The sequence below is a fragment of the Sinocyclocheilus anshuiensis genome, unplaced genomic scaffold (assembly GCF_001515605.1).
Source record: "Sinocyclocheilus anshuiensis isolate Anshui unplaced genomic scaffold, SAMN03320099.WGS_v1.1 scaffold300, whole genome shotgun sequence".
In the NCBI taxonomy this organism is placed as follows: domain Eukaryota; kingdom Metazoa; phylum Chordata; class Actinopteri; order Cypriniformes; family Cyprinidae; genus Sinocyclocheilus; species Sinocyclocheilus anshuiensis.
In genome coordinates this window covers 432,082-458,050 of record NW_015557379.1, presented here as the reverse complement: position 1 = coordinate 458,050, position 25,969 = coordinate 432,082, and the positions used below count along the sequence as shown (strand labels likewise).

Sequence of the window (25,969 nt, the reverse complement as noted above, 5' to 3'; positions counted from 1 at the left end):
AAAATCATTATTTCACTTCAACATAAGCATGACTTTCCACTGTAATTTCCATATCTTACAGTTTTGCGCTATCCCTGCTTCAAAATCGAGCCGCATCTGAGAACAACTCTATCATTCAGCTTTAGCAACAAGGAAAACATTCTTTCCTCTTCAAGTCTAAACATCAACACTCAATTTAGACAGCGACCAGCCTCTTCAGAACTCATAGGGTGAAATCAGAAGGTGGACCCGCGCCAGATGTTTGGCTTGGAAGGTGCGGTCGGCGTATTCGGACATCTCCATCTCCACGCTGAGCTCCTGCGGGCCTCGCAGCGGCTGGACCAGGATCAGCTCTCCGGTCTGACGGTCTGAGCGCTGCATCACGAACATGCTGCGGGCGTCACCTCCGCCTGCGATGCCAAAGCGAAGGCTGTCCGGACCCGGCCGACCCGGAGCCGTCGCGGTGGCCATGCGGAACAGCGTGGCCGGGGTGCGCAGGTTGGACGGCAGAGACAGGTAGTGATAAGAAATGGTCTTAGCGGCAAATGGACAGGAGCGGCTCTCCATGGGACAGGGATTCCTTTCACACTGGCTGCGGTAGAGGACAAAAAAGTACTTTACATCATTACTTGTGCTTGAAACACTATAGATCTGTTCCAAAACCTACTTTAATAAGCAAGAACACCCACACAGTCCCAAGAACTTTACTTTAGTGATTATCCCATTACACATTTTTAAGAATGAAAAAATGAAAAAACATTGTAAAAAACAAACGAAAAAACGATGAAAAAACAAAATACTATTAAATAATGAAATATTGGTGATTTATATGTTGCTTGCAAAAGAATTTTTCAGAATCCATGGCTACTTTTGGAAGCTCATTTCCACTGCATAAGAAAAAAATAATTCTTTGTCATTTAATGTCATAATTATGAGATAAAAAATTTTAATTGACATACTACATCATAATTATGATATAAAGTCACAATTATGACATACTACGTCATAACAATGAGATATAAAGTCAAACTTATGACATACTAAGTCATAATTGAGATCAAATTGAAGTCAAAATGATGATTATGAATTATGAGACTACATAATTTTGACTTTTTACATATTTTGACAATTTTGACTGATTACATAAATTTGATCTCGTAATGACTTAGTATGTCATAATTATGACATCATAATTTTGACTTTTCATAATTCTGACTAATATCATAATGTCGTAGTGTGTCAATTTCAACTTTTATCTCATAATTCTGATTTAGCATGTCATAATTCTGACTCATCTCATAATTATGGCTTTGTATGTCATAATTTTGACTTTTATCTCATAATTCTGATTTAGCATGTCATAATTCTGACTCATCTCATAATTATGGCTTTGTATGTCATAATTTTGACTTTTATCTCATAATTCTGATTTAGCATGTCATAATTCTGACTCATCTCATATTTATGACTTAGTATGTCATAATTTTGACTTTTTATCATAATTCTGACTTATCTCATAATTATGACTTTATATCTCATTATGAGTCCAAATTAAACAATCTAAGTCATAATTGAGATTAAATTGAAAAGTCAAAATGATGATTTAATCTCATAATTTATTCAGCGCTGTCTCTTTAAAACCTGATGACGCGGATCTGACACATCCGATTTTCTCCAAACTCTTTACGGTCATTTAAGACTTTGTAACCCAGTTAAGACCAAGTTTATGAGGTAACTCGCCAAAACCGTGCATTTTGACATAATTGTGTGTGTTTTTGTCAGTTGAAGCGCTACTGGCGCGCTGTCTGAATTAGTGCAAAAACATTTGAAGGCATCTACTTCTCCCTCGGGCCGGATGAAGATGATTGGTGGGTCGGATTGGTGGGTTAATTAATAACTTATTATCATGACTTGCTTTGTCATAATTCTGACGTTTATCTCATAATTATGACTTAGTATGTCAATTCTGTTTTCATTTCATAATCATGATTTAGTATGTCAATTTTTACGTGTCATAATTTTGACTTAGTATGTCATAATTCCAACATTTATCTCATGATTATGACTTAGTATGTCATAATTCTGTCTCTTCATCTCATTATTATGACTTAGAATGTCGTATTTATGACTTGTTTCTGTCACGGTCACGGTGTGTGGAGGCAGGCAGGACTACGAGGACGACAAGGATTCCAATAATGATATTTAATGTAGACACAACAAGGCAGATTCAGGTAGGAGAGACACACACTCGGGGTAACATTCACAATAACCGACAACTAAGGCTCAGACAGACAGGAACTAATATAGGGTGGATAATTAGTGGCAGACAGGTGATCACAATGAGGGTAATTAACTAATGATAGTATGGGCTAAACCAACAAAAGGGGAAGAAACCACAATAAACAGTCCACAGGGGCGTTACATTACTCTCCCCTCCCGGAAGGTGCGTCCTCGCACCGTAGAAACAGAGGGAGGGGCGGAGGGGGACTAGGAGGAGGACAAAGCAGTGGATGTGACTCCCTGGGCTTGACGGGGGATCAGGAGCCCTCCCCGGGCTTGACGGGGGAACCGGAGCCCTCCCCGGGCTTGACGGGGGAACCGGAGCCCTCCCCGGGCTGAACTGGGAAACAGGAGCCCTTCCCGGACTATACTCGGGAACAGGAGGCCTTCCCGGGCTGAACTGGGGATCGGGAGCCCTTCCCGGGCTGAACTGGGGATCGGGAGCCCTTCCCGGGCTGAACTGGGGATCGGGAGCCCTTCCCGGGCTGAATCGGGGATCGGGAGCCATTCCTAGGCTCGACAGGGGATCGAGAGACATTCCTGGTCCAAACTGAGGATTGCGAGGTCTCTCCTCCTTGTTTTGACACCAACTTCCCTCCATATTCTGTCCCTTATGTCCCGCGAGGCTCTCTCGAGGACCATCCCCGGACAACTGCGCTCGTGTGGTGGCGTTAAGTCCAACTTGATAGAATGTACAGAGGCAGTTGTCCGGGTAGTGCGTGAGGTGAGCCAGGGACAGAAAGTCATCCGTGTGGTCCTCAAGAGAGCGTTCCCCCTGCTCCAGCAGGAGGATTTGGAAGGCGGGGTAATCCATAACAAAAATAAAAACTGACAAAAACCGGAAAAACAAACGAGGTGAAAGACGCCACTATACTTTACTTGTTGGTCGGTTATTCTGTCACGGTCACGGTGTGTGGAGGCAGGCAGGACTACGAGGACGACAAGGATTCCAATAATGATATTTAATGTAGACACAACAAGGCAGATTCAGATAGGAGAGACACACACTCGGGGTAACATTCACAATAACCGACAACTAAGGCTCAGACAGACAGGAAGAAATATAGGGTGGATAATTAGTGGCAGACAGGTGAGCACAATGAGGGTAATTAACTAATGATAGTATGGGCTAAACCAACAAAAGGGGAAGAAACCACAATAAACAGTCCACAGGGGCGTTACAGTTTCTAATAATTTTCATAATTTGGACTTTTTCCCTCCCATAATTACACATTTTAATCTCACAATAATAATTGTGCAAAGCATTTGGTAAAGAATGTTTTTTGTCCCCCTTATGTGGTGGAAATAGGCTCCTGTATTTAAATGACTGTCAATGGAAAAAAATCTTTTTGCTTCCAGGTAGTGTAGTTACCAGCATCTACCAGCAGAGACTAACTGGACCATGCTAACCAGCTAAACCTTGAAAAAATACTTCCAGTACCTGCTTAAAAGGTAGGCAGACGTTTAACAGTAATCAATCTCCTTACAGTTTATTTTCAGTATTCATATATTCAATATGAATAGCATCCTAACATGAACCATGCCACAGTTATGCTTTTATGTATTTCTGGTGCTTTTACCAAGCTGCATGTGTGCCTGTAAGGTTTAGTGACTTACAGATCACAGCTTCTTGCATTTAGCAGGACACAAAGGGCCCATTCACAGCTTAAAAACAGCTTGCATAATAAACAAGCATAAAAGTGTCATGCAAGAAAAACAAATGGTTGTAACCCACTTTAATTACACCTCAAGCAAGTGGCAAGTGATTTAGAGGAGGCATTCATGGCCCCCAGTGCTGTGAAGGACTCCAGGAGACAGACATGTGTGTTTGCTATAGAAACACAAGCTGAAAAACATGCTTTGCTCTGTCATTTTCTCATGTTTTCCAAATGTAGTCCAAATCATCACCTGCAAAGAAGTTTTAACAATGCTTTTAAAAACGAAATGAAAATTCTGTCACTATTTACTCACCTGTTATGCTATTAAAACTCAAATTTATAAAATCATCACATACTGTAGGTCTTTTGTATAGAGCAACAGTTCAAAGGGACAGGCAGGTTTGATGTCATACATTTCAGTCTGTTCTTCACACAAAGTTATTGTATTATTTAGGACTTGGAATATAGCAAGTTGTATAGACTACTTTCCATATTAATAATAATACAAATAAAAAATTAATACATATACATTTATTTATATACTAATTAATTTATATTAATAAATAATAATTATGTAATATTGAAATAATGATTTGTCATAGACCGATTTGTAATAATTTGTCATAATTGTATTTTATCTCATAATTTCAACTACATTTGTCATAACAGTATTTTTTATCTCATAATTTCAACTAAATTTCAAGATCATTTTATTTTATAATTACAATTTAGTATATCACAATTCTAACTTTTATCCCATAATTATGACTTAGTATGTCCTTTTTCACATTTCACATTTTTTTCAGATTTCCATTCACTTTTCATGATCCAGTCAAGTCACACTCTACTTTTCTCTATGATTAGTCTTTTATCACTCAGAAATAGTTGAAACTATCAATATGTATTAAATGGGTTTTATCTCTTTAAAATGTGACTATTTTAGCCTATATTTGTGCATGCATTGTATTCTTAGAGTAGTGTTGCTAGTTTAGTAACCTGCTCTATTGGAATCAGTTGTCAAGTCTCCTGTGTGGCATTTACTCGTTTGTAAAGCAGGTTCTAGTGGAGTTGTATGCAGCATGTCATCAGGCGTGCTGTATGCTCACTCACAAAGGTGATGTCTTGACGTAGCTGGCGTTGCCGTGCGAGCGCGGACACTCGGGGTTAACGCACTGGAAACCTCCTCCGGTGTTGATACAGGTGGTGCCACGGCTGCAGTTGTGCTGTTGTGTAAGACATTCATCCACATCTGGAGCGCCCGGAGGAGAGGGAGACATTGGAGTCAGAGAGGAGAGGAATAATAGCGTGAAAGAGAAGAAGAATAGAGGAAAATAGAGAGTTGGAAATGCTGGCTACATGAGGGCATTTGCGTACAGTTCTGTGATGGTAGACGTGATTTATGTGTTAGATCATCATTGTAACAGCATCACCTGTGTTGAAACACTTGATATACAAGATACTGTACTTTTCAATCACTTGACCATCTAAAGCAGGGCTAGTCAACTGGCGGCCCGCGGGCCAAATCCGACCCACCAATCATCTTCATCCGGCCCGAGGGAGAAGTATATGCCTTCAAATGTTTTTGCACTAATTCAGACAGCGCGCCAGTAGCGCTTCAACTGACAAAAACACACACAATTATGTCAAAATGCACGGTTTTGGCGAGTTACCTCATAAACTTGGTCTTAACTGGGTTACAAAGTCTTAAATTACCGTAAAGAGTTTGGAGAAAATCGGATGTGTCAGATCCGCGTCATCAGGTTTTAAAGAGACAGCGCTGAAGTCTGTCATTGATGTAAATCGAAGAACAAAAGAAAAAGAGAAATCACTCGACTGCTCTAGTCTCTGATTAACCTTTGTAGCTTGAATACAAATGAACCAATATCGTTTATGCATATACAGTTTATGTGAAGATTGTTTTAAAATCACTTAAATTGAAAGTTGTTATATATTTCAGAGCCTATTAAATGTTAAAAATAATTCAATTAAATTCAATTATACTGTAATGTTGAATGGCTATAATTAATAGGTAAAATTGAAAGAAAGTGCATTTAGTAGAGACAGCAGTAGCAGTATTGGTATCAGTACTTCATTAACAATAGGCTACTTAGTAAAAAGATGCCATTGAACGCGTATTTAAAATATACAATCTTTATGTTGTTTCTACATTAATTTGGAGGTTCAGCGTGAAATTATGACAATATACATATATAAATATGCGATTAATCATGATTAATTACAGAAAAATGTGGGATTAATTCATTATTTTTTAATTGATTGACAGACAGCACTGTGTTAACCTTTTATAGATCTTGGTGTTGGTAATATTAGTTCATTTTACTGCTGAATATGCATTTCAATTTAATTTCAAATTTTATAGGCCCCCCCAGAAAGAGATCGGGATGGCCCCCCACCCCCTTGGTCCCCTTCAAATTTTCAGTTCCATAATCCGGCCCTCAAATGAAGCTAGTTGAATAGCCCTGATCTAAAGTTTATGTGTCCTTAAAATATATTTGTAGAATTATTGTTATTTAAAATCTCTATCTCTTGTTTAAATTTTCTGTATGGACCCATGTCATTGCACATCCAACACTCCATAGCATTACTTACAAGTTCATGCAAATTATATGCATACATTTTACATGCATAAATTATTAGTATTTGCATATTGCCTTCATACCTTATTTTCTGTATATATTGCTATCTTTGTTGCCCTGTCTATTTACTGTATATATACAAACATTTGTAATCAAGCCACATTTCTTTCACCTGCCCAATTAAATGCTTTTTATTTTATTTTATTTATTATTTTCATTCACCAAGTGTAAGAAATTACTTGCAGATTATTTTCAGTTTTTGTATTCATGTAGATGATAAATATTTTATTTTATTTTATTTATAATTGTATTCTAAAATAATCATAATTTCAACTAGAAAATTATCTGCTCTATAAACACATAGTTAACTCCTGAAACTCCTGTATTAAAGCCAAATTTCTTCCACCTGGCAGAATAAAATAAAACAATTTATTTATTATTTTTTTTGTATTTAATTTAATTTAATTTTTTTATTTTCTATTTTATAGAAAGAGTTTCATTGGCCAGGTGGAAGAAATTACAGATTATTTTCTATCTGAAATTCTGATTATCTTAGAATAAAAATAAATTATACATATTTTATATTATTTACAATTTTAAGATAATCAGAATTTCAACTAGAAAGGTAATCTGCTGTTTAAAATCATAGTTGGCTACACAACAAGTTACTAATACAAAGTAGCAAACAGCAATTAAACTGTTCAGGGAGGAAATACAAAACATATCAGAATTATATTATTTTTTGCTTCACGTGGCAGCAAGGTTGCCAGGTTTTCACACCAAAATCTGCCCAATTTATACTCAAAACTAGCCCAATTGCGTTTCGGGGGGTGAAATACACGTTTTTTTGCTGGGTCCCCCTGGTAAAATTCGCATTCCAGGGGATAAATATAACGTTATTGGGGTCGCTTCAACCTGCGGACCTGAAGAACAACCCGCGGGAACAGTGTTAAAGTAGTAATTCCAAAACTTGGCAACACTGCATGGCAGACACAAAAAAAGGAACAGCCTTAAATTTGAAAATATATACAAACAATACAACAAGACCCCTTAAAGGGTTAGTTCACCCAAAAATGAAATTAGCCCATAAATTACTCACCCTCAATGCATCCTAGGTGTATATGACTTTCTTCTTTCAGACGAATCCAGTCACAGTTATATTAAAAATTGTCTTTGATTTTTCAAGCTGTTTAATGCCACTCAGCGGGTGTTGCATGCATCAGTCCAAAAGAAGTTAAATAAAAAGCGCCCATCCATTAAAAAAAAGTGTCTCACACGGCTCCGGGGGTTGAACACAGGACTTCTGTAGTGAATCGATGCGTTTTTGTAAGAAAAATAACCATATTCAAAACATAATAATCACTTTAATCTAGCTTGCGCTCACTGTTATACACTGGAAGCAGCTCCGGGAGAATGACGTATGAGGTCAGCTTTGTGCATGCGCCGCTCATAAGTGACGCACGCAGAAGCGCAGGGGAGAGATCAAAACAAAACAACGGTCACTTATTAGAAGTACAAAACGAGGATTTGTAAAGAAGAATGTCGGAGGATTTCGATATAAGCCAAGAGGAGACTGGTTTTCCTTTGCTAAAGTAAGGAAACTTTGCTTCCTTTGCTCCTGTTAACAAACATTGGTTTTCACGAGACGCACCGGCGCATGCGCAACGCCGACCTCATACGTCATGCTCCCGGAGCTGCTTCCAGTGTACAACTGTTGGTGATTATTAAGTTTTGAATATGGATATTTTTCTTACAAAAACGCATCGATTCGCTACAGGAGGCCTTTGTTCAACCCCGGAGCCGTGTGAGACTTTTTTTATGGATGGGCGCTTTTTATTTAACTTCTTTTGGACTGATGCATGCAACACCCGCTGAGTGGCATTAAACAGCTTGAAAGATCAAAGACAATTTTTAATATAACTGCGACTGGATTCGTCTGAAAGAAGAAAGTCATATACACCTAGGATGACTTGAGGGTGAGTAATTTATGGGCTGATTTTAATTTTTGGGTGAACTAACCCTTTCATTTAAAATCAAACTTACACTAAATAAAAATTAGTTATGGGTCACGAAAATCGAGTTGATTAGTGAGGTCAAACACTTTATGTATGTATGTACAGTATGTACAGTATGTATGTATGTATGTATTTATTTATTCATGCTACTACTGAAATTATTATTTTTTTTATATTTTTATTTTATTTGCACGATTGATTCATATCAACACTGCTGGATGATCAGCCAAAAGATCTCTCTCACTTTTGTTCTCCAAATGTTCCTAAGACTCACCAGCCAAGGTCGCCGTGATTTTGCCAAGTAAGACATGTTTCTGCATCTTTTGATGATCCTGGATCAACATTATTGTCCAAAAATATAGACTTAACCCAATCCCTACCCCTAAACCTAACCTTACCCATAATTTATTCCTAAAATTAGAGGGAAATGATAGCTGAATAACAAGGGTGTAGAAGCACTTAATCCTGATTTTAAGACTAAAACAGATATTTCCTGAAAAGTTATATCTCAATTCTGATTGGTTGATTGGAATGTCGTTCCATGATCAACAAGGATGTTGATCCAGGAACATGTTGTACTTGGTGAAATCACACTCACCCACCAGCCAAAACCAGACTCAAGCGCTTCTCTTCCACATCCTCACTATTTGTCTTCATCTACCCACTTCATTTACCCCTGCAGGTCTTTGTAAGGTGTCCAAATGTCTTTCACAGAGTATGTCCTGCCTGTCGCTTTTTCAGATTCACATTCAAACCACTAAAAATAGACGGCCTTTCAGCAAAGACGTCATACGGGTTTGGAACGACATGAGGGTGAGTAAAAAACATTTATTTTTAGTTGAACTATTTCTTACTGTCCTGAGACAACAGGCTGTAAAACACCACTATTCTCAACCCTTATGTTTAAGGGTGTGTGAGCCTTTCTCACTCACCCTCACAGCTTCGTCCATCAGCGAGCAGCTTGTATCCGGTGGGACAGGAGCAGTGGTACGATCCCGGGACGTTTACACAGGCGTGGCCACACAGAGGCCCTCCACGGTCAGCCTTATACACCTCACATTCATTCACATCTGGGCACAACATGTGATTACATGTGTGGATTTGACAAGAGACAGTGACAGAAAGGAAATGAGACAAGAAAATAAAATAGAAGCTACAACAGGGCTAAAGGCACACCTTAAAGGGATAGTTCACCCAAAAATGAAAATTCTGTCATTAATTACTCACCCTCGTGTTGCTCCAAACCCGTAAGACCTTCGTTCATCTTCGGAACACAATTTAAGATATTTTTGATGGAATCTGAGAGCTGTCTGACCCTCCCATAGACAGCAACACAACTGAAATGTTTCCAAATCCAGAAACGTAGCAAGGAGATCGGTAAAATAATCCATGTGACATCAGTGGTTCATCCGCAATTATACGAAGCTACGAGAATACTTTTTGTGCGCAAAAAAAAAAAAGACTTTATTCAACAATTCCTCTCCTCCGCATCACCCTGTAGTGCCATTTTGGAGAGTATCCACAGAACGTAAATAACGTATGCTGTTCTGTGTCAGCTGCGTCACGCCGAAGTATTCTCGTAGCTTCGTATAATTGCGGTTGAACCACTGATGTCACATTGATTATTTTACAGATCTCCTTGCTACGTTTCTGGACTTGGGAATATTTCAGTTGCATTGCTGTCTATGCAGGGTCAGACAGCTCTCAGATTCCATCAAAAATATCTTAATTTGTGTTCCGAAGATGAACGAAGGTCTTACGGGTTTGAAACGACATGAGGGTGAGTAATTAATGACAGAATTTTCATTTTTGGGTGAACTAACCCTTCAAGGAAAACTACTCGCATAGTGTATAACTGCAGAAAATGCACAACACATTTTGTGGGAAAATAAATCATAAAAGTGGTTTGTTTTGTTTAAAAATCATGCATTGATACAAATACAAATCCTGAAGTAATGTTTTGCATAACATCTAAGTTAATACTTGTCTAAATCAATCACTAAAAATACAGAACATTTAAAAAAAAAAAGTAAAGATTCTGAAAGTTTTGAAAGAGATCCCATAATAATTTAATATGGCTTTATAGTAGTATCAATAAATATGATTTTCCATTATATGATATTATTAATATCATAATTTGAAATATGCTGGTTTGATTGGTGATGTTAACACCATCTGAATCAAACAATGTCATGTCAACAAATGGAAAAGTCAGTTAGTTATTTATTATCATGCACCTTATCAATTATTGTGCCTTTAAAAAAATCATTTAATTACCTTGAACAAAACTGAAAATTGTAAAATGTGCCTAATAAATGTGCTTGTTGTACCCTACTGTTAATAATTAAGCTAATAATTAATTGAATCATTAATAAAATCATGTCAAATTATATCAAAATGAAACACTAAATATGGAATATTTTATTTGTTTAACTACATGTCACGTGACCATTAATCGAGAACTGTGAACATGCAAATGTGTTGTTAAATTATTGAAATGTTAACTCTTTATAATATTAACTGTTTAAAATATGTAAATATTTTAGGTCAAAGGGGTTTGGCTGATAAAAAAGTTTGAAAATCTCTGACTTAAAGAGTTATTTTAACCTGATCTGACATGTAAAAGTGGCCCTTATTAAGTGTCATCTTATAATTACTATTAATAATACATTTAGCATTTACTAGTAATGGACAGCCTCCAGCGGCTTATTGCTTTAATGCATCCTGAGATCTCTACTAGAATCCTTATATGTGACCCTGGAGCATAAAACCAGTCATAAGGGTCAATATTTGGAAATTGAGATTTATACATCACATGAAAGCTAAATAAATAAGTTTTCCATTGATGTATAGTTTGTTAGGATAGGACAATATTTGGCCGAGATACAACTATTTGAAAATCTGGAATCTGAGGGTGCAAAAAAATCTAAATATTGAGAAAATCGCATTTAAAGTTGTCCAAATGAAGTTCTTAGCAATGCATATTACTAATCAAAAATTAAGTTTTGATATATTTACGGTAGGACATTTACAAAATATCTTCATGGAACATGATCTTTACTTAATATCCTAATGATTTTTGGCATAAAAGAAAAATCAATAATTTTAACCCATACAATGTATTGTTGGCTGTTGCTACAAATATACCCCAGCGACTTAAGACTGGTTTTGTGATCCAGGGTCACATACGTGGTTGTTTGATGGACCCACCCTGACAGATGCTGTTGTCTGAGGTGCCGCTCATGTGGAAGCCAGCGTCACAGCTGCAGTGCTGAGCTCGGTCCACTTTGGCACAGCGAGGCTTACGGCTGAAGGCCGGGTCATTCATGACGCTCCACTCCGGAGGCGCTGACAGAGACAGAGAGAGGAAATGGAAAAGAGGAGGCTTAACCTCCCACAAACACACACACAAACATTCACACGCATGCTTTCATTTATAGACCGGAACACAGGTTAAAGGTGAAGTGTGTCATGCTTCACTACTAGCAGCTGCATTTGGAATCGCAAAAGTATTTTTTGCCTTTTCTGCTGAAAATGTGTGTTGCACATGCAAAAGTCACCACTAATGATTAGTGGGTTTTTAATTTTTAGGCATGAATGTGTGGTTGATATTAGGGGTGGGTGATCTGACGATTTAGTATTGTTAGCCTGAAGAAGTCCACATTCTTCTAATCAAATAATCAAAGAATGTTGGTAACAGTGTTGAGGGTAATGCATTACGAGTAACGAGTTACTTTTTCAAATAAGTAACGGCAGGTACTTTGTTTTCCCATTTATTGACTGACAGATCTCCTGTCCCCATGTTGAGAGAAAACAGGAGTGAGTGCTTACAAAAACCATACTAATAATCAAAAATGACTTTAGATAAACATAACATTTGTGGGTTTTTTTTTTTTTTACTTTCTTCTCCTGTGTCCTATTGTTAATGCAATCCAGAATGGCATTAGTTTGAGCTGCGCCCTCTACTGTACAGACGTTAATTGACATTTCCGTATCCATTTCACTTTTTCAAATGCTTTTACATTTGCCAAAAATAGAACTTTTTTATATCAAAAACAAGCAATAAAGCAAGCCCAGCCCAGATGAGAAAAAGTTACGCAAAAGTAACGTAATGCATTGCTTTCCATAAAAGTAATTTAATTAGTTATTTTTTTAGGGAGTAACGCAATATTGTAGTGTATTAACTTTCCCCAAGACTGGTTGGTAACTAAACAGTTGCTGTTAGCCATTGACTTCCATAGTATTTTTTTTTCATACTATGGACGTCAATGGATTGATTTGATTAACAACATTCTTCAAAATATCTTCCTTTTGTGCTCAGCAGAAGAAAGAAACTCATACGGATTTGTTACGGCTTGAGAGGGAATAAATGATGACAGAATTTTCATTTTTGGGTGAATTATCCCTTTAAAAAACGAACATGAAAAAGAATCATGATAAGATCGTGGGTTCCTTCCTGAAAAAATCATGATATTATATTTTTGTGATATCACCCACCCCTAGTTAATATGTTCCGTCTGCCGTTGACACATATAGAAGAGATTAAAGGAACACAGACCTGTCTGCGTCTGGTATTGACATTGACTTCCGCTCCAGTTGTGTGGACAGGTGCACTTGTACTGGTTCAGAGCCTCCACACAGGTGCCGCCATTCTGACACGGGTTACTGGCGCACACACTCACATCTGTGTGAAAGACAACAGTCTTATAGTGCAGACCAGTGTTTGTTCTCTGAGGAGCTGAGATCAATGATGTTACAGTTCACAACAAACAGCTTTGATGGCAAATCATCCCAAATAAATGTTGGCCTAATGCAACTAATCTTAAAATGAGAAATTAAAACATATTTGGCATACAGAAAATGGATCATATGACATTTATATTACCATAATGAACCCGGATCTGTTGTGTGTAGGTGTTTGTTTGTTGTTGCAATTTTCATTTTTCTTTATAATTATTTTATAGTAATATTTTATGGAATTAAAATTAAAGTAAAAAAATGTAATACAATAACTTAACCAACTTAAATCAATGATTTAATGCAACATAAATCAAAGGCAGTATGCAATATACATACATTTGCAAGTATACAATTTCTATTATATTTTATATAATTTTTCAGTAATGAGAATGGGGGAAATGTGTTGTCATGAAAATAATGTCACAGTGCAAACAATCAAAGGCAATACAATAATTATTAACAATCTATAAATAAAATGTATATGTAATTTTATATACATTATTTATATACTTTATATATATGCTGTCATGAAAATAATGTCACAGTGCAAAAAAAAAAAAGTTTTTTACTTTTCTTTTCATTTTGAGGTGAAATATGACCCAAGAATGTTTGTTTTCATGAGATGCTTGTAAAGCTTATTCTGTTTTATCTTTTGCAATTTTTATTATTTATACTTTATAGGTCTTTATATAGCATTTTTTTATGAAAAAAAAATATATATATGGAACAGTAAAAAAGTAATACAATGAGTTTTTTTAATCTAACTTAAATCGATGATTTAATTCAACATAAACTAAAGCCAGTAAAAAAAAATTTTTACCATGATGTATAATCAAATGTTTTTTATTTTATTTTATTTTATTTTATTTTATTTATTTTATGGGGTTGCCATGAAAATAATGTCACAAAGCAAAAAAAAATCCTAATCTTCTTTTGATTTTGGGGTGAAAATGACCCAGACATGTCTGGTTTCATGAGATTCACCCTGAATGGTTGTGTTTTGTAAAGCCACTTGTTGTATTATCTGGAAAACCGTCTTTATCATGGATTTGCAATCCTAATTAAGGCCGAATGAAAGAAATAGTTGAAATGTCCCAGATCCTTATCTCCGTGTCTGTACAGAGCTGAGGATTATGTGTCCATGGAAAGCACCTGTATTGTTGAAGGAGTTAAACGAGCCCACATTCTTCCCTATTTCCTGTACAGAATGGCAGAGTAAAATGAAACCGACCTGCTGGAATGTTAACAATGGAGTGGCGAAACGGAGGAAGGGAATGTTGAGCAGCTTCTCTCAAACGGCCGCTGTCACATTCACAGTATCCTGCCCGCAGCTTTGTGTCCCTAATCGTAAACGATTGTGAGGTCGGTTAGGTTTACAACAGCTACTGTGCCACACAACATCATTCTGCAGCAGCTGCGGGCGGCAACCTCCATCTGCTCTGGATGGGAATTTACTGCCGCTGCTGTAAATATCTGTAATGGACAGTGAGAGCATGCTTGTGAGGCCCGTGGACAGAAGAAGCCAGAGATGAGCAGATAGAGCGCTGTTAGCCACACGTGTTAAGGCAGAGATCCCTAAAGAGCTGATGCAATGATCCCTGAAACCACATTCTTTTGATTTGATTTGTGATTATTTCTGTAATAAAAGAGTAGTGATGTAAGTAGGGTGTAATGCTGTGGTCAGGTATCTGGTTTGGATGATTTGTAAATGTTTTCAAAAATATGCTGATGATTGTTCAGACAATTTGCATCATTGTGGAATACTGTCACAAACTATATATGAAGTCAAATCAAGTGTAATCAATTTTTCAGTTCAATGCATTATGATAAGGATACATACACATACAGACTTGCACTTTCAGGACTCAAAAGCTGTTATGTGAAGCAGTGTTATTTTAGTATTACTTATACACTATTATGGTACTTATTCATTTTTTTTATTTTAGTTTCAGTAATTTTTTATGTGCATTTATATTTTTTTATTTTTCTATTTATATATATATATTTATTTTTTAAATCATTTTAATACTACAAACTTACATTTTTTAAAGTTAGTTGCCAAGTCAACAAAGTAATAATAACATTTACTATTTTTATATTTAATATTTATATTTTATCTCTGCTATATTTTAATTGACAAAAACAAGTTTTTAAAAGTGTTAGTTAGCAATAACATTAATGTGACGATAACTGAAGAGAATTGCGTTAAGAAATAAGTGAAGATAATTCCTGTTATGGATAAACAATTAAAAATAAACATAAATATAAATATAATTAATATATAGATATATATTTCACATTACATTAATTAAAATGGGGGTGATGTGCTTAATTGTTATGAAAATGTTAAAATGCTATAGCCAATATGCATTATTATTATTATTATTATTATTATTTATTCGTTTTTTTCCTTTTGATTTTGGGATGAAATATGACACTAAAATATAAAGTTAAATAAGTTAAAATTAAATAAATTATATTTGGCATAAAGAAAATGCGGCCTGTTTTAGTACCATTTAGATGTTTTGCATTTAGACACAAATTTTCATTACACTCTAAAAAATGCTGGATTAAATATAACCCAGCGCTGGGTTAAAAAGTGACAAACCCAGCTATTGGGTCAAAACAACCCAATAGCTGGGTTTGTCCCTTTTAAGCCCAGCATTTTTTAGAGTGTACCATTATGCATATGTTCTGGACTTTTTCCTTTTGTGTTTGTAATTGTCATTATTTCTTTTACAAAGTCTTTATATTGTGTCCTTATGTGTATCATGTGAAAGTCAGAGGGTTAAGCGGCAAAAGCTGAGGGACGAGCATAGACTGTATAAAAACATGGACGTAGTGTCCGTGACGTCATTATGTCCCCACTGGATGCAACGAATGCCTCGTTTATAATGGGTTTTCATGGTTTTGTCTCGTCGCTCTGGCCTGACAGGGCATCATCCCAGTATGGTAGGGGCGTAACATTTCCGTCACACGCTTGAGGTATTCGGCCAATCACAACGCACTCGATAGCTGGCCAATCAGAGCACACCTCGCTTTTTCAGACCGATGAGCTTTGTAAAAATCGACGCGTTTCAGAAAGGCGGGGCATAGAGGAGAAACAATAATGTACAGCATGTGGAAAATAATTAATTTAAGGTTTTTTGAACCTTAAACCTCATAAACACATTTCATTACACCAAATACACAAAATAATGTTCTTTTTAGCAACATCATATGGCCCCTTTAAGGCTTAATATAATTTAAACGGATGAGTTACAAAAATATCCACCCCCCTCACAGTTGACATGAAGGGCAAAATTAGCTATATAGACCAAAATAATTTTTTGACCCAGGCTGTAAACATGTTTTTTTCTGCTGTAAAGTTGGGCATTTTAACATGGGGGGTCTATGGGATTGACTCCCTTTTGCAGCAAGCCTCTAGCGGCCAGTCGATGAATTACAGTTTAAGTCACTTCCGTGTTGGCTTCACAAGAGAGAGCGGGAGGTTGCCGCTTGGGGACGAGTCTAAATTATTTTCTGTGGTAATCAACATTGTGCCACAAATGCTTTCAAGTTTTGAAACATTTTCTACAGGGAAAGTCCAGTGTGAAAAGAAATCCACAGCAGTTCCTCGAAATGTGGAGAATGTGCTCCAGTTGGACATCAGACATAAGGAAATTAAATTAGAAAGACACTGAGAGTGAATGAGAAAAAGGAGGTTTGGAATCAAAAGTTGTGACTTTTCAGCCAAAGGAATGTTTCTTCGACAACAGCGCTCACGATCCTTCTCCTGTTTATTTTCTTTCCAAGGAGGCTCAAGTGCGAGAATTTGCAGATGTAAAAGGTTCACTTCAGTCCCCAAAATATTTCAAAACTGCCTATGAACATAGTTATGTTTTTTCACCAACTCTGAAAGGTGCTTTCGTACCTCAAAACTCTCAAAATAGACTGACTTACCTCGCCTGCAGAAACATAGACATTACACCGTCTGTGCAGGATTTAAACCTAAACTGTCTCTCAAACACGCCCCTTTCAAACACACTGCGTCCCACTGTGCCACTTGGAATGTCCCGAATGCTGCCAGCAGCGATATTAAAGGAAGTCATCAATAGCATGCTTAGCATAGTTGCGTGCTATTGGGCCATGGGCCGGCTTATTGAGATGTGTGCGTGAGCTTAACCTCTGACCTCTGAGACTTCATACAAAACACAGACTGCGGTACACTGCCAGTCTAAAATTGGTCTGTCTGTTTATTCTTTATTCATATTTTCTCATTTTAGAATAATAGTAAAGTGTCAAAACTATGAAATAGCACAGATGGAAGTGTGATGTAGTGAGCAAAACGTGAGAAATGAAAACTATGTTTGAGCTGCTTCTGTTTAGATTACAGCTCTGCTCATGAGGTGCATCCTGGGATGCTTTTGAATACTATTTAAGGAGGAAGATGTGTCATCTTATGGAGGCCTGTTTCTGCTTTAGAGTGGAAAATAAAACAGATTAGATGAAATAATATTGTAATAAACAAAAATGAGAATTTTGAGATATGCATTAATGAAAAATATAGTTGTAAGCTTAAAAAAATAGCCACAACCTTTTTTATTGTTTGATTGATTAACAATAATAATAATAATAATTATTATTATTATTTACTATAGGTAAAAATGGGTTCTCAAACTCATACATAACACTGGTTTCAGCCGTTTTTTTTTTTAATGTGATAACTTTACAATAAGGTCCCATTAGTTAACATTAGTTAATGCACTACCTAACATTAATAATGTGCAATACATTTGTTACAGTATTTATTCATCTTTGTTAATGTTAGTTAAAACTGTTCATTATTAATTCATGTTAACTAATGCAGTTAACTAATGTTAACAAACCTTTTTATAAAGTGTTACCCTTGTTTTTCTACAAAATTACGCAGTGCTATTTTAGTATCATTGAGATATTATTATAGTTTTTATTCATTTTGAATTTTAATTATTTAAAGTTTCAGTTATTTTATTGTGTGTTTTTTTTTGTCTTTTTACTAGTTTTTATTCCATTTTATTTGGGTTTATTTATTTTAGTACTTATTTCCTTAAATAAGGAACCTTACACCTCAATTATCTTCACATTAGTGTTATTGCTAACTAACACTATTAAAAAGAATTTTTGTTCATTAAAATATAGCAGAGATTAAATATAAATATTAGTACAGTATGTTGCATTGGCATAAGTGTAAGATGAAGTATTAAAATGATTAAAACAAAAAAGTTAATAAAAATAAGGCTAAACAGAAATATATACAAAAAATAAAAATGATAAAGGCACATAAAAAATTGCTGAAACTAAATACTATAATCAAGTTTTTCAGCCTGGTTCTCATAAGAGCACCTGGAGATTTGGTTTGGTCCTCACACTGCACATAGTGTAACCCATTAAATATAACTATAAAAAATAAATTAATAATAGTGATAATAATATTATTTCACTTTATTTAGTTTTTTCAATTAAAATAATAAACAAAATAATAAAGTGTGATAATACTATTATATTTTAAAATAAAAAGGGAGTATTAAAAAAACGATTATTTTATAGTAAACTTAAAAATAAAATGCTAATATTTACTCTTTTTAAATATTAATTTTCATAATTTTCAAACTTAAAATCAGCACGTTTTTATTTTGGCAGGTTGCTGGTAAGTAAGTATATGCTCATCAGTGAAGAGCGTCAGTGAACGAAATGTCACAGTTTTGCATTGTGCTTTGAAAACGGCAGCGAATAGCCTAAACTTATGCTTTGAGTTCGAATAGAAATCTCGTATAGTATTAGTTTGTCGATCTAAAATGGCAATTGTGCATTAACAGCCACCAACGATGTCGGTTTACGCAAATGAGCGGTCTTAACTTATTTAAACAGTGCATTTTTTATTTTGGTCGCGCATGCGCACCTGCACACCACTTACGTGCACCCCTGACTATAATAATGTATAAATAATACTGCTTCACATATCTGCTTTTGAGTTCAAAAGGTAAACATTTTTTAACAAAAGTTTTTTTTCAGTCAAATTTTTTTCAAGTAACGAAAATGTTCAAATAACGTAGTGGTTTTAGATGAGTTTTTGTTAAAAAACCTGAGCAGAAGCTTTTAGGTCAAACATTTTTCAAGATCAAGAGAAACATGTTTTCAGTCGAGAGTGTCCAATCTTTTGAGCGGTAGTGTATTTTCAGTCCGAGTTGAAACCTGAGGTATGAAGCTGGCTCTTTTTACAGTAGCCAGTTGAAGCCGAAGCATGAAGGCCATTGAGACGCACCATGGACAGGAATGCAAGTACAGGTGTTTCGCTGCGTTTCGGGACATTTAATGCTTCTTTAACGAGAGCTTCATTCAGTGCAGCTCAAGAGTGAAGAATGCCTCTCTTTCTTCAGCGCTCCTTATCTTTCTGCCTGTGTGTGTAGTGCTGGTTTTGCTAGCTGTGGTGTTCACAGTCACTTTCTTTCACAAGCGCTGGTATTCAGGCTTTATCTCAGTACTGTCACCCTGAATGGGATTTCAGATTAGCCAGCTCGCAATACAACAATAGAATGGTAGTCTCGGTGTCTTAGTCCAGGAATTCTGCTCAATAACACAGATATAGTTACATGGTGAATCTGTGGGCTATGTATGATGATGATACATGATGCTTTATCTGGTTTTTGAGTTTCTAATCCACTTCAACATTACCATTTAAAACAATTCTCTGTTGCAGGAGTCTTCAACCTTTTCACGACAAGAATTCTGGACAGAATTATAAAAGTGCTATAAAAAAATGAGAATTGCGAGACAACAACGTGCCACATTGTATTTATTATTTTATGTACTATAATATTTTGGCAATCATGTTGTGTGGTTCTATCAGCTGTTTTGCGAATGAATCACTATTAATCTAACCGTTCAAATGGGTTCGCAAAAAGGACTGAAATAGTTTGAGATTCAGATTGATTCATTTGGACAGTTCACTCACGCACTGAATCGTTTGGATGGGTTTCTCACACCATAACGGGATCCTTTAAGACAGAAAACAAAAATAGTGCTGGATTGCATGAAATTTACCTCAAATTCATTGCAAACAAATCTCACAAATGTGTTCTTTCATTTGTGTGTCCGCGATGAATCAGCTCTTTATACCACAAGCGGAGCTTGAGAATGAGCAACACACAGTATTGCAGGAAAAGACCATTATATACATAAATACAAACATTAGAAAAAGAGTATTATAACATGAGGGCACTTTTTAATGGGTACTTGCCTTTCACTGATTCAGTGATTCACTTAATTCACTTTTCATTGCTGAACAAATGAACGTTTTTGAGTGAATCAGTTGAATCAATGAATCACTCATAAAAGGCACCCACTTGTTTACTTGCTGGATAAAGGTGTGATTTTGAATGAATCGATTGCATGATTGATTGAGTGACTCTTTCCGGAATGAATCAGATGCTTGATTCGTTCCTGAACGAATCAGCATTTTGCAAATAGGTTGACACACTCATAAAGGCAGCCACTTGTTTCAACAATCAACGATCTTGAATGATTCAATGACTCAGTTGTTGGTTTCTATCCTGTTCAAATCAACGGTTTTGAATGAATTTGTTGAATTAATTCAAATGAAGTCAAGACAGTCTTCTGTCTTGTCTCATTTACTGGTGTTTGTGGGTGTGTGTGTAACTCTCTCTATATATATACAGTATGTAGTGAAGTTCACTTGTGTTGAGGTTCCACGATATACAGTGTACGAAACACATTCATTTGAAGCTTTGACCCACCTTTACAGACGGCGCTGACTCCGCTCCAGGTACCGTTCTCTTGGCACACGCGTGTTCCCGGTCCCATCATGCGATAACCCTGAGAACACGTGAAATGGACCTCATGACCCACCAGGTACTTTGAGCCAAACTTCCTCCCGTGGGCCGGAGCCAACAGAGGTGGACATGAGGATTGGGCTAAAGATGACATGAGAGGACAAACAGACATAAAGAGAGGGAAATGTCAGAGTAGAACAGGGTTACATGAGGGACAGAAGTCACGCATGCTGAAATGCTTGGATATATTGCTTGAAGGCAGGCATGTGTTACTGAATGTGGGAACTGTCATGGGAAAAGATGGGAAATTCCTCATTTTATACAGACAGCTTAAGAATAGGCGAACAATACCACATGGACCGTACAGAAAAACAAGGCCTGGTGCTTGTATGTTGTTTATGGCTAATTAAGGTAAATTGAAATTGATTCTATATTCTTTACTAATATACATTACGTTTAACTGTGCCAATCCATGCACCAAAAAAAAAAAAAAGTTTTGTACATTAAAATGCTGAAACGTCTTCAAATAATCAAAACCTCTTATTTCTAGGTTTTCTAGTTAAAGCCAGAATTTTTATAGCCAAAATCTAAATAAATAAATAATTTAATTAATTAATTAAAATAAACCTTTTCTAAAATAAAATAAAAAATATATTTTTTAAATTTATTGCCAAGGCAATATTTCTCATTTTCATTTAGTTCAGTTAGTTGACCTTTTTGCATTAAAATAACTGAAACTGAAATTAAATTAATGAAAACTATAGACTTGACAAAAACACACAACAAAGTTACTAAGATGTAAAATTGAAAGGTAAAGTAAAAAATGTAATATATATAAATATATTTTAAATATCAATAAAAGCTATAATAGTATCTGAATGAAACTAAAATAATACTGTTTTTTTTTAAATCTTTGTATCTCCATACAAATATCTGTCTTATGTAATATGGAAACAACTAATGCATGTTGGATTATTAATAATAAAAAAAGTATATATTATTTTAAAGTGGTGTGTATGTATATATATATATATATATTTTTTTTTTTTTACAATTCAGATTTCACAATCTGATGAGTTTCTCAAAGAATCTACTTAAATTGATCCTGTCAAGCACTGGCTGCTACAAATGCCAAAGTAACTCTTGATCATTCCTGCCGCCAACCCTGGTTCATGAACTGTGCAGTAGCTTGGGCCAAATGACACAGCTACACATCCGACCCGTTCACATCATCCGTAGAGTGCTGAGCGTAATCCAGAGCTTGGACTCCTTTCCAAACCTGAAGCAGCAGCCAGACCACTGATTTTAAAGGAAGGAAGTCATTTCATGCTTATAAAATACAAATAGAATTCGAGAGATCTTTGATTTGTTGGAATTCTGAGGCTCGTTTATTAGGATTAATAAATCCTCTATGCAATAATTACTTTCCAAAAACAAATTTTTTATTGACTGGATACTTTTGTTGCCAACAGACACAAGCTCTTTCATTCAACAAACCCACTTTGCAGAGCGCAAATACATGAGAAAGTGTATGACTCAAGACCCTTCAGTTTCAATTAGAATTCATTTTCCTGATTACAAAAAAAAACTTTAGTCTGACTTTAGTCAGACACCATATTTAAATGAAGTGTAGCTTTTTTTTATTTCGGTGGTCAAATATTTTCTCCTATCCTAGCTTAATATGCAAAAACACTATCATAACAATGCTCTGTTTGCATCTTGATGCAGCAACATTGACTCTGACCTGTCTGGAGACCTGTTTGAGAACAATCAATATTTTCTCAATTTTTTTTGGTGGCGCTAGAGGTGCAGAGTTGTTATGCTCACTGGAAATGCATGAATATTTTTTCAATGTTTTTCAGTTGAATGACAAATACTGAAATACACTGAAGTACACATTTACATTAGTGAACTTTGAGGTACATTTTCCATGCAAAAAGGCCCACTGTCCATTGTCAATAGCAAAATTTTGCAGAGCAACGCTAAATGTGACCGCACCTTAAGAATTTTCATCTTCCAATTAAGGGCAGCTTGCATATTTATTTATTAATTTGTTTGATTTTTTTTATTATTATTTATAGACTATTTCAGTGTTTATTAAATATTAGCTTTTATATTTACATTGTAAATTAGCATTTTAATTTTAGTTTACGTTTTAGTAATTTCATGTTATATTTGTAATACTTCTGTTTAGCTTTATTTTATTTTATGTCAGTTTTAGTTTTAGTAATTTTATTACTTCAATTCAAAACTTCAATTATTTCTATTAAATGGTAAAAAAATGATTTTTTTTTACGCTGTAAATAAAACAGATTATTGGAGTACATTTTACAAGAAAATACTATTTTAGTCATGTTTAATTCAATTCAATTTCTCGTAGTCTTTTTGTAATCGTTTGTCAAATTTACTAGCAATTTCTGAGTGATAATTGTTTCAAAGTAAATCCTACAATATTTTATTCAGTTTTTTTTATTTAAAGTTTTTTAAGTTTTTAGTGTTTCATCTAATATTTATATTTTACATTTCAGCTTTACTGAAAGCTATTTTTGATAGTTATAGTTATAAAACAATAACAGCGCTGGTCTCAAATCTGAAGCAGCCTGCAGATTTACATCTTTCATATTCCGCTTTGATGTATGTTTTATAACTATGATGCCAGCAACTTCAGATGCCTGAATGACATCCCACACACCTGCTCTATGTGGAATCAGTAAGTCAGAAATAAACATGTAGGCCTACATTTAGGAAAGAAGAAACTTCACATTCACAGAGTTTATAGATATAACGAGATGTATGAATGTGTCATGTGTTATGGCACTTACATGAGGACTGGTCTGCTTGTGGGAGCTTGGACAGTGAGTTTTGAAGGTTGGTGAGCTTGGACTTCATAATCCGAAGCCCTTCGGTGAATCGGATCTCCTGTCCTTTAAGAAACTTCTCCATTTGACGCAGTATCCCCATCACTCGGTGCTTATCCATACAACTCTGAGGCAAAAAAGCGCATGAGTTAAGCAACCAACCGAGCACCTGGTTACAATTTGATGGCGAGCAGTTATCCCTAAATTACAGATTCGCTCAAACACAAGCTCATATATGGAGGAGATATTGGACATCCAAAACGATCGCAAGGAACATTCCCACTAAACGTTAGCTTAAGTGGCACACGTGAATGATCAAGGCCAGATGTTGTGGGTAATGTCATGCATTAAAGGGACAGTTCACCCAAAAATGAAAATTCTGTCATCATTTACTCACCCTCATGTCGTTCCAACCTGTATGAGTTGCTTTCTTATGTTCCACACAAAATAGGATATTTTGAAGAATTTTGAAGGACCAAACAGTTGTTGGTCCCCATTGACTTCCATAGTAGGAAAAAAAATACTATGGAAGTCAATGGCAACCACCAACTGTTTGATTACCAGCAATCTTCAAAATATCTTCTTATGTGTTCAACATAAGAAAGCAACTCATACAGGTTTGGAACGACTGGTGAGTAAATGATGACAGAATTTTTATTTTTGGGTGAACTATCCCTTTAAGGCACAGGGACTCCTGTGGGGCATGACATGAAAGCCCAGGCCAGTGTTTAGCAGCTCATTGGCGTGCCAGCACACAACCCAGTTCCCTTAGAAACACAAATATTACTCCCGCAACAATTTATCAGAAGCGATGTTGTCCCAGATGCATTTGGACCGTGCATTCGGTCAGTGGGCAACCTCTAGATCCTCTCCAGGAACCACATGTAAGAGTCTAATACTCGCTTTTTCTCTTCAGCTGCTTGATGGAAGCTCTACAGAAAGCTGTTAGGCAGATGTCTCTACGACCTCTGTCCAAAACGATGGTCTCCTGTATGTTATTCATGGCAGTTGAATACAGTCTCGTTAGAGGAGAGAGGAAATGTACTGGCCTTAAATTTCACTAAGCGTCTGCCATGGTAAATAAAGGCAGTGCTAATCTGGATAAAATACAAAAATGCATCTGACATATTTAATGATATATAACTTACATCGCTGGCTCCAAACACTTTTGGACACTCAAGTCACACTTGAAATGTCTCGATGGCATTGAATTAAATCGCATAAACTTTTATCTATGCAAGTGGAATTTATTATGAAGACAAAAAATAAAGCAAAACTCGAAAATAAATTTGTTTGGTTGAAAAAAAGATAAATTAATAGATATTTTGTGGGGGTGGGGGGGGGGGACTACACCTATAGTCTCTCTATGACACTTGTATTAACTTAAGAAGAACTGACTTCATAAATCCACCAAAAATCATCAAATCCCCTATTAACTAAAAATCACTGATGAAGAAAAGTCAGTAAAGACAAACATTCTCGCAGAATTTGAGCACATATGATATTTGTTATGTATTTTATGTAGCCTAATTCCATAATCCAGTACTTCTGGAACAACTGTAAACTCACAAAACAAAATATCATACAATATTTATTCAAATTATTTTATCTACTGTATGCCAAGTTTGTCAAATGTTTGTAATTGAGACTGCTTTCGATACCTAGATTTTTGCAATATATAAAATCATATAATGTACTAATATCATTTATTATTTAGCCTACATTATAATTTTATAATTATATGAATATTGTAGTTATTAATTATGTTACATAAATATTCATATAATTATAAATATGCGCGTATACTCACCTGCGCTGCATCATTACAGTCGTACAACGATAAGAAATTCAGCAGGAGAAAAACTGTGTATGATAACTTCATCCTTTTATATCTGAGTGAGTCTCTGTAAAAGCGCTGAATTTTCTTCTTGTGTCGGTTGTTTTTAATCCTCAAGTGGGTTTACGGCTCCAAGCTGTGCAGAATAATAGTCGTAGAAACAAGCCTGAGAGGAAATGTTTGACAAACCGTTG

The 25,969-nt window shown here is 35.6% G+C and overlaps 1 protein-coding gene across 1 annotated transcript; it reads right to left on the bottom strand.

Annotated features, from left to right (window-relative positions):
• fbln7 (fibulin 7) lies at nucleotides 1–25,969 on the bottom strand. Its single transcript, XM_016474716.1, has 8 exons — nucleotides 25,749–25,969; nucleotides 23,903–24,065; nucleotides 21,045–21,221; nucleotides 13,088–13,213; nucleotides 11,740–11,877; nucleotides 9,462–9,599; nucleotides 5,028–5,166; nucleotides 1–571 (listed from the first exon to the last, which is right to left on the bottom strand). Exons 1-8 carry the CDS (start codon nucleotides 25,818–25,820, stop codon nucleotides 196–198), a joined length of 1,329 nt encoding a protein of 442 aa, XP_016330202.1. The 5' UTR covers nucleotides 25,821–25,969; the 3' UTR covers nucleotides 1–195.

What these genes read in the sequence shown, in the direction of transcription:
- fbln7 (XM_016474716.1), bottom strand. Translation starts at nt 25,820, where the DNA reads ATGAAGTTATCATACACAGTTTTTCTCCTGCTGAATTTCTTATCGTTG. An exon ending in ACTGTAATGATGCAGCGCAG is followed by an intron (nt 24,066 to 25,748) that starts GTGAGTATACGC and finishes TTTTTGCCTCAG; the next exon opens with AGTTGTATGGATAAGCACCG. An exon ending in TACGTCAAGACATCACCTTT is followed by an intron (nt 572 to 5,027) that starts GTGAGTGAGCAT and finishes CCTCTACCGCAG; the next exon opens with CCAGTGTGAAAGGAATCCCT.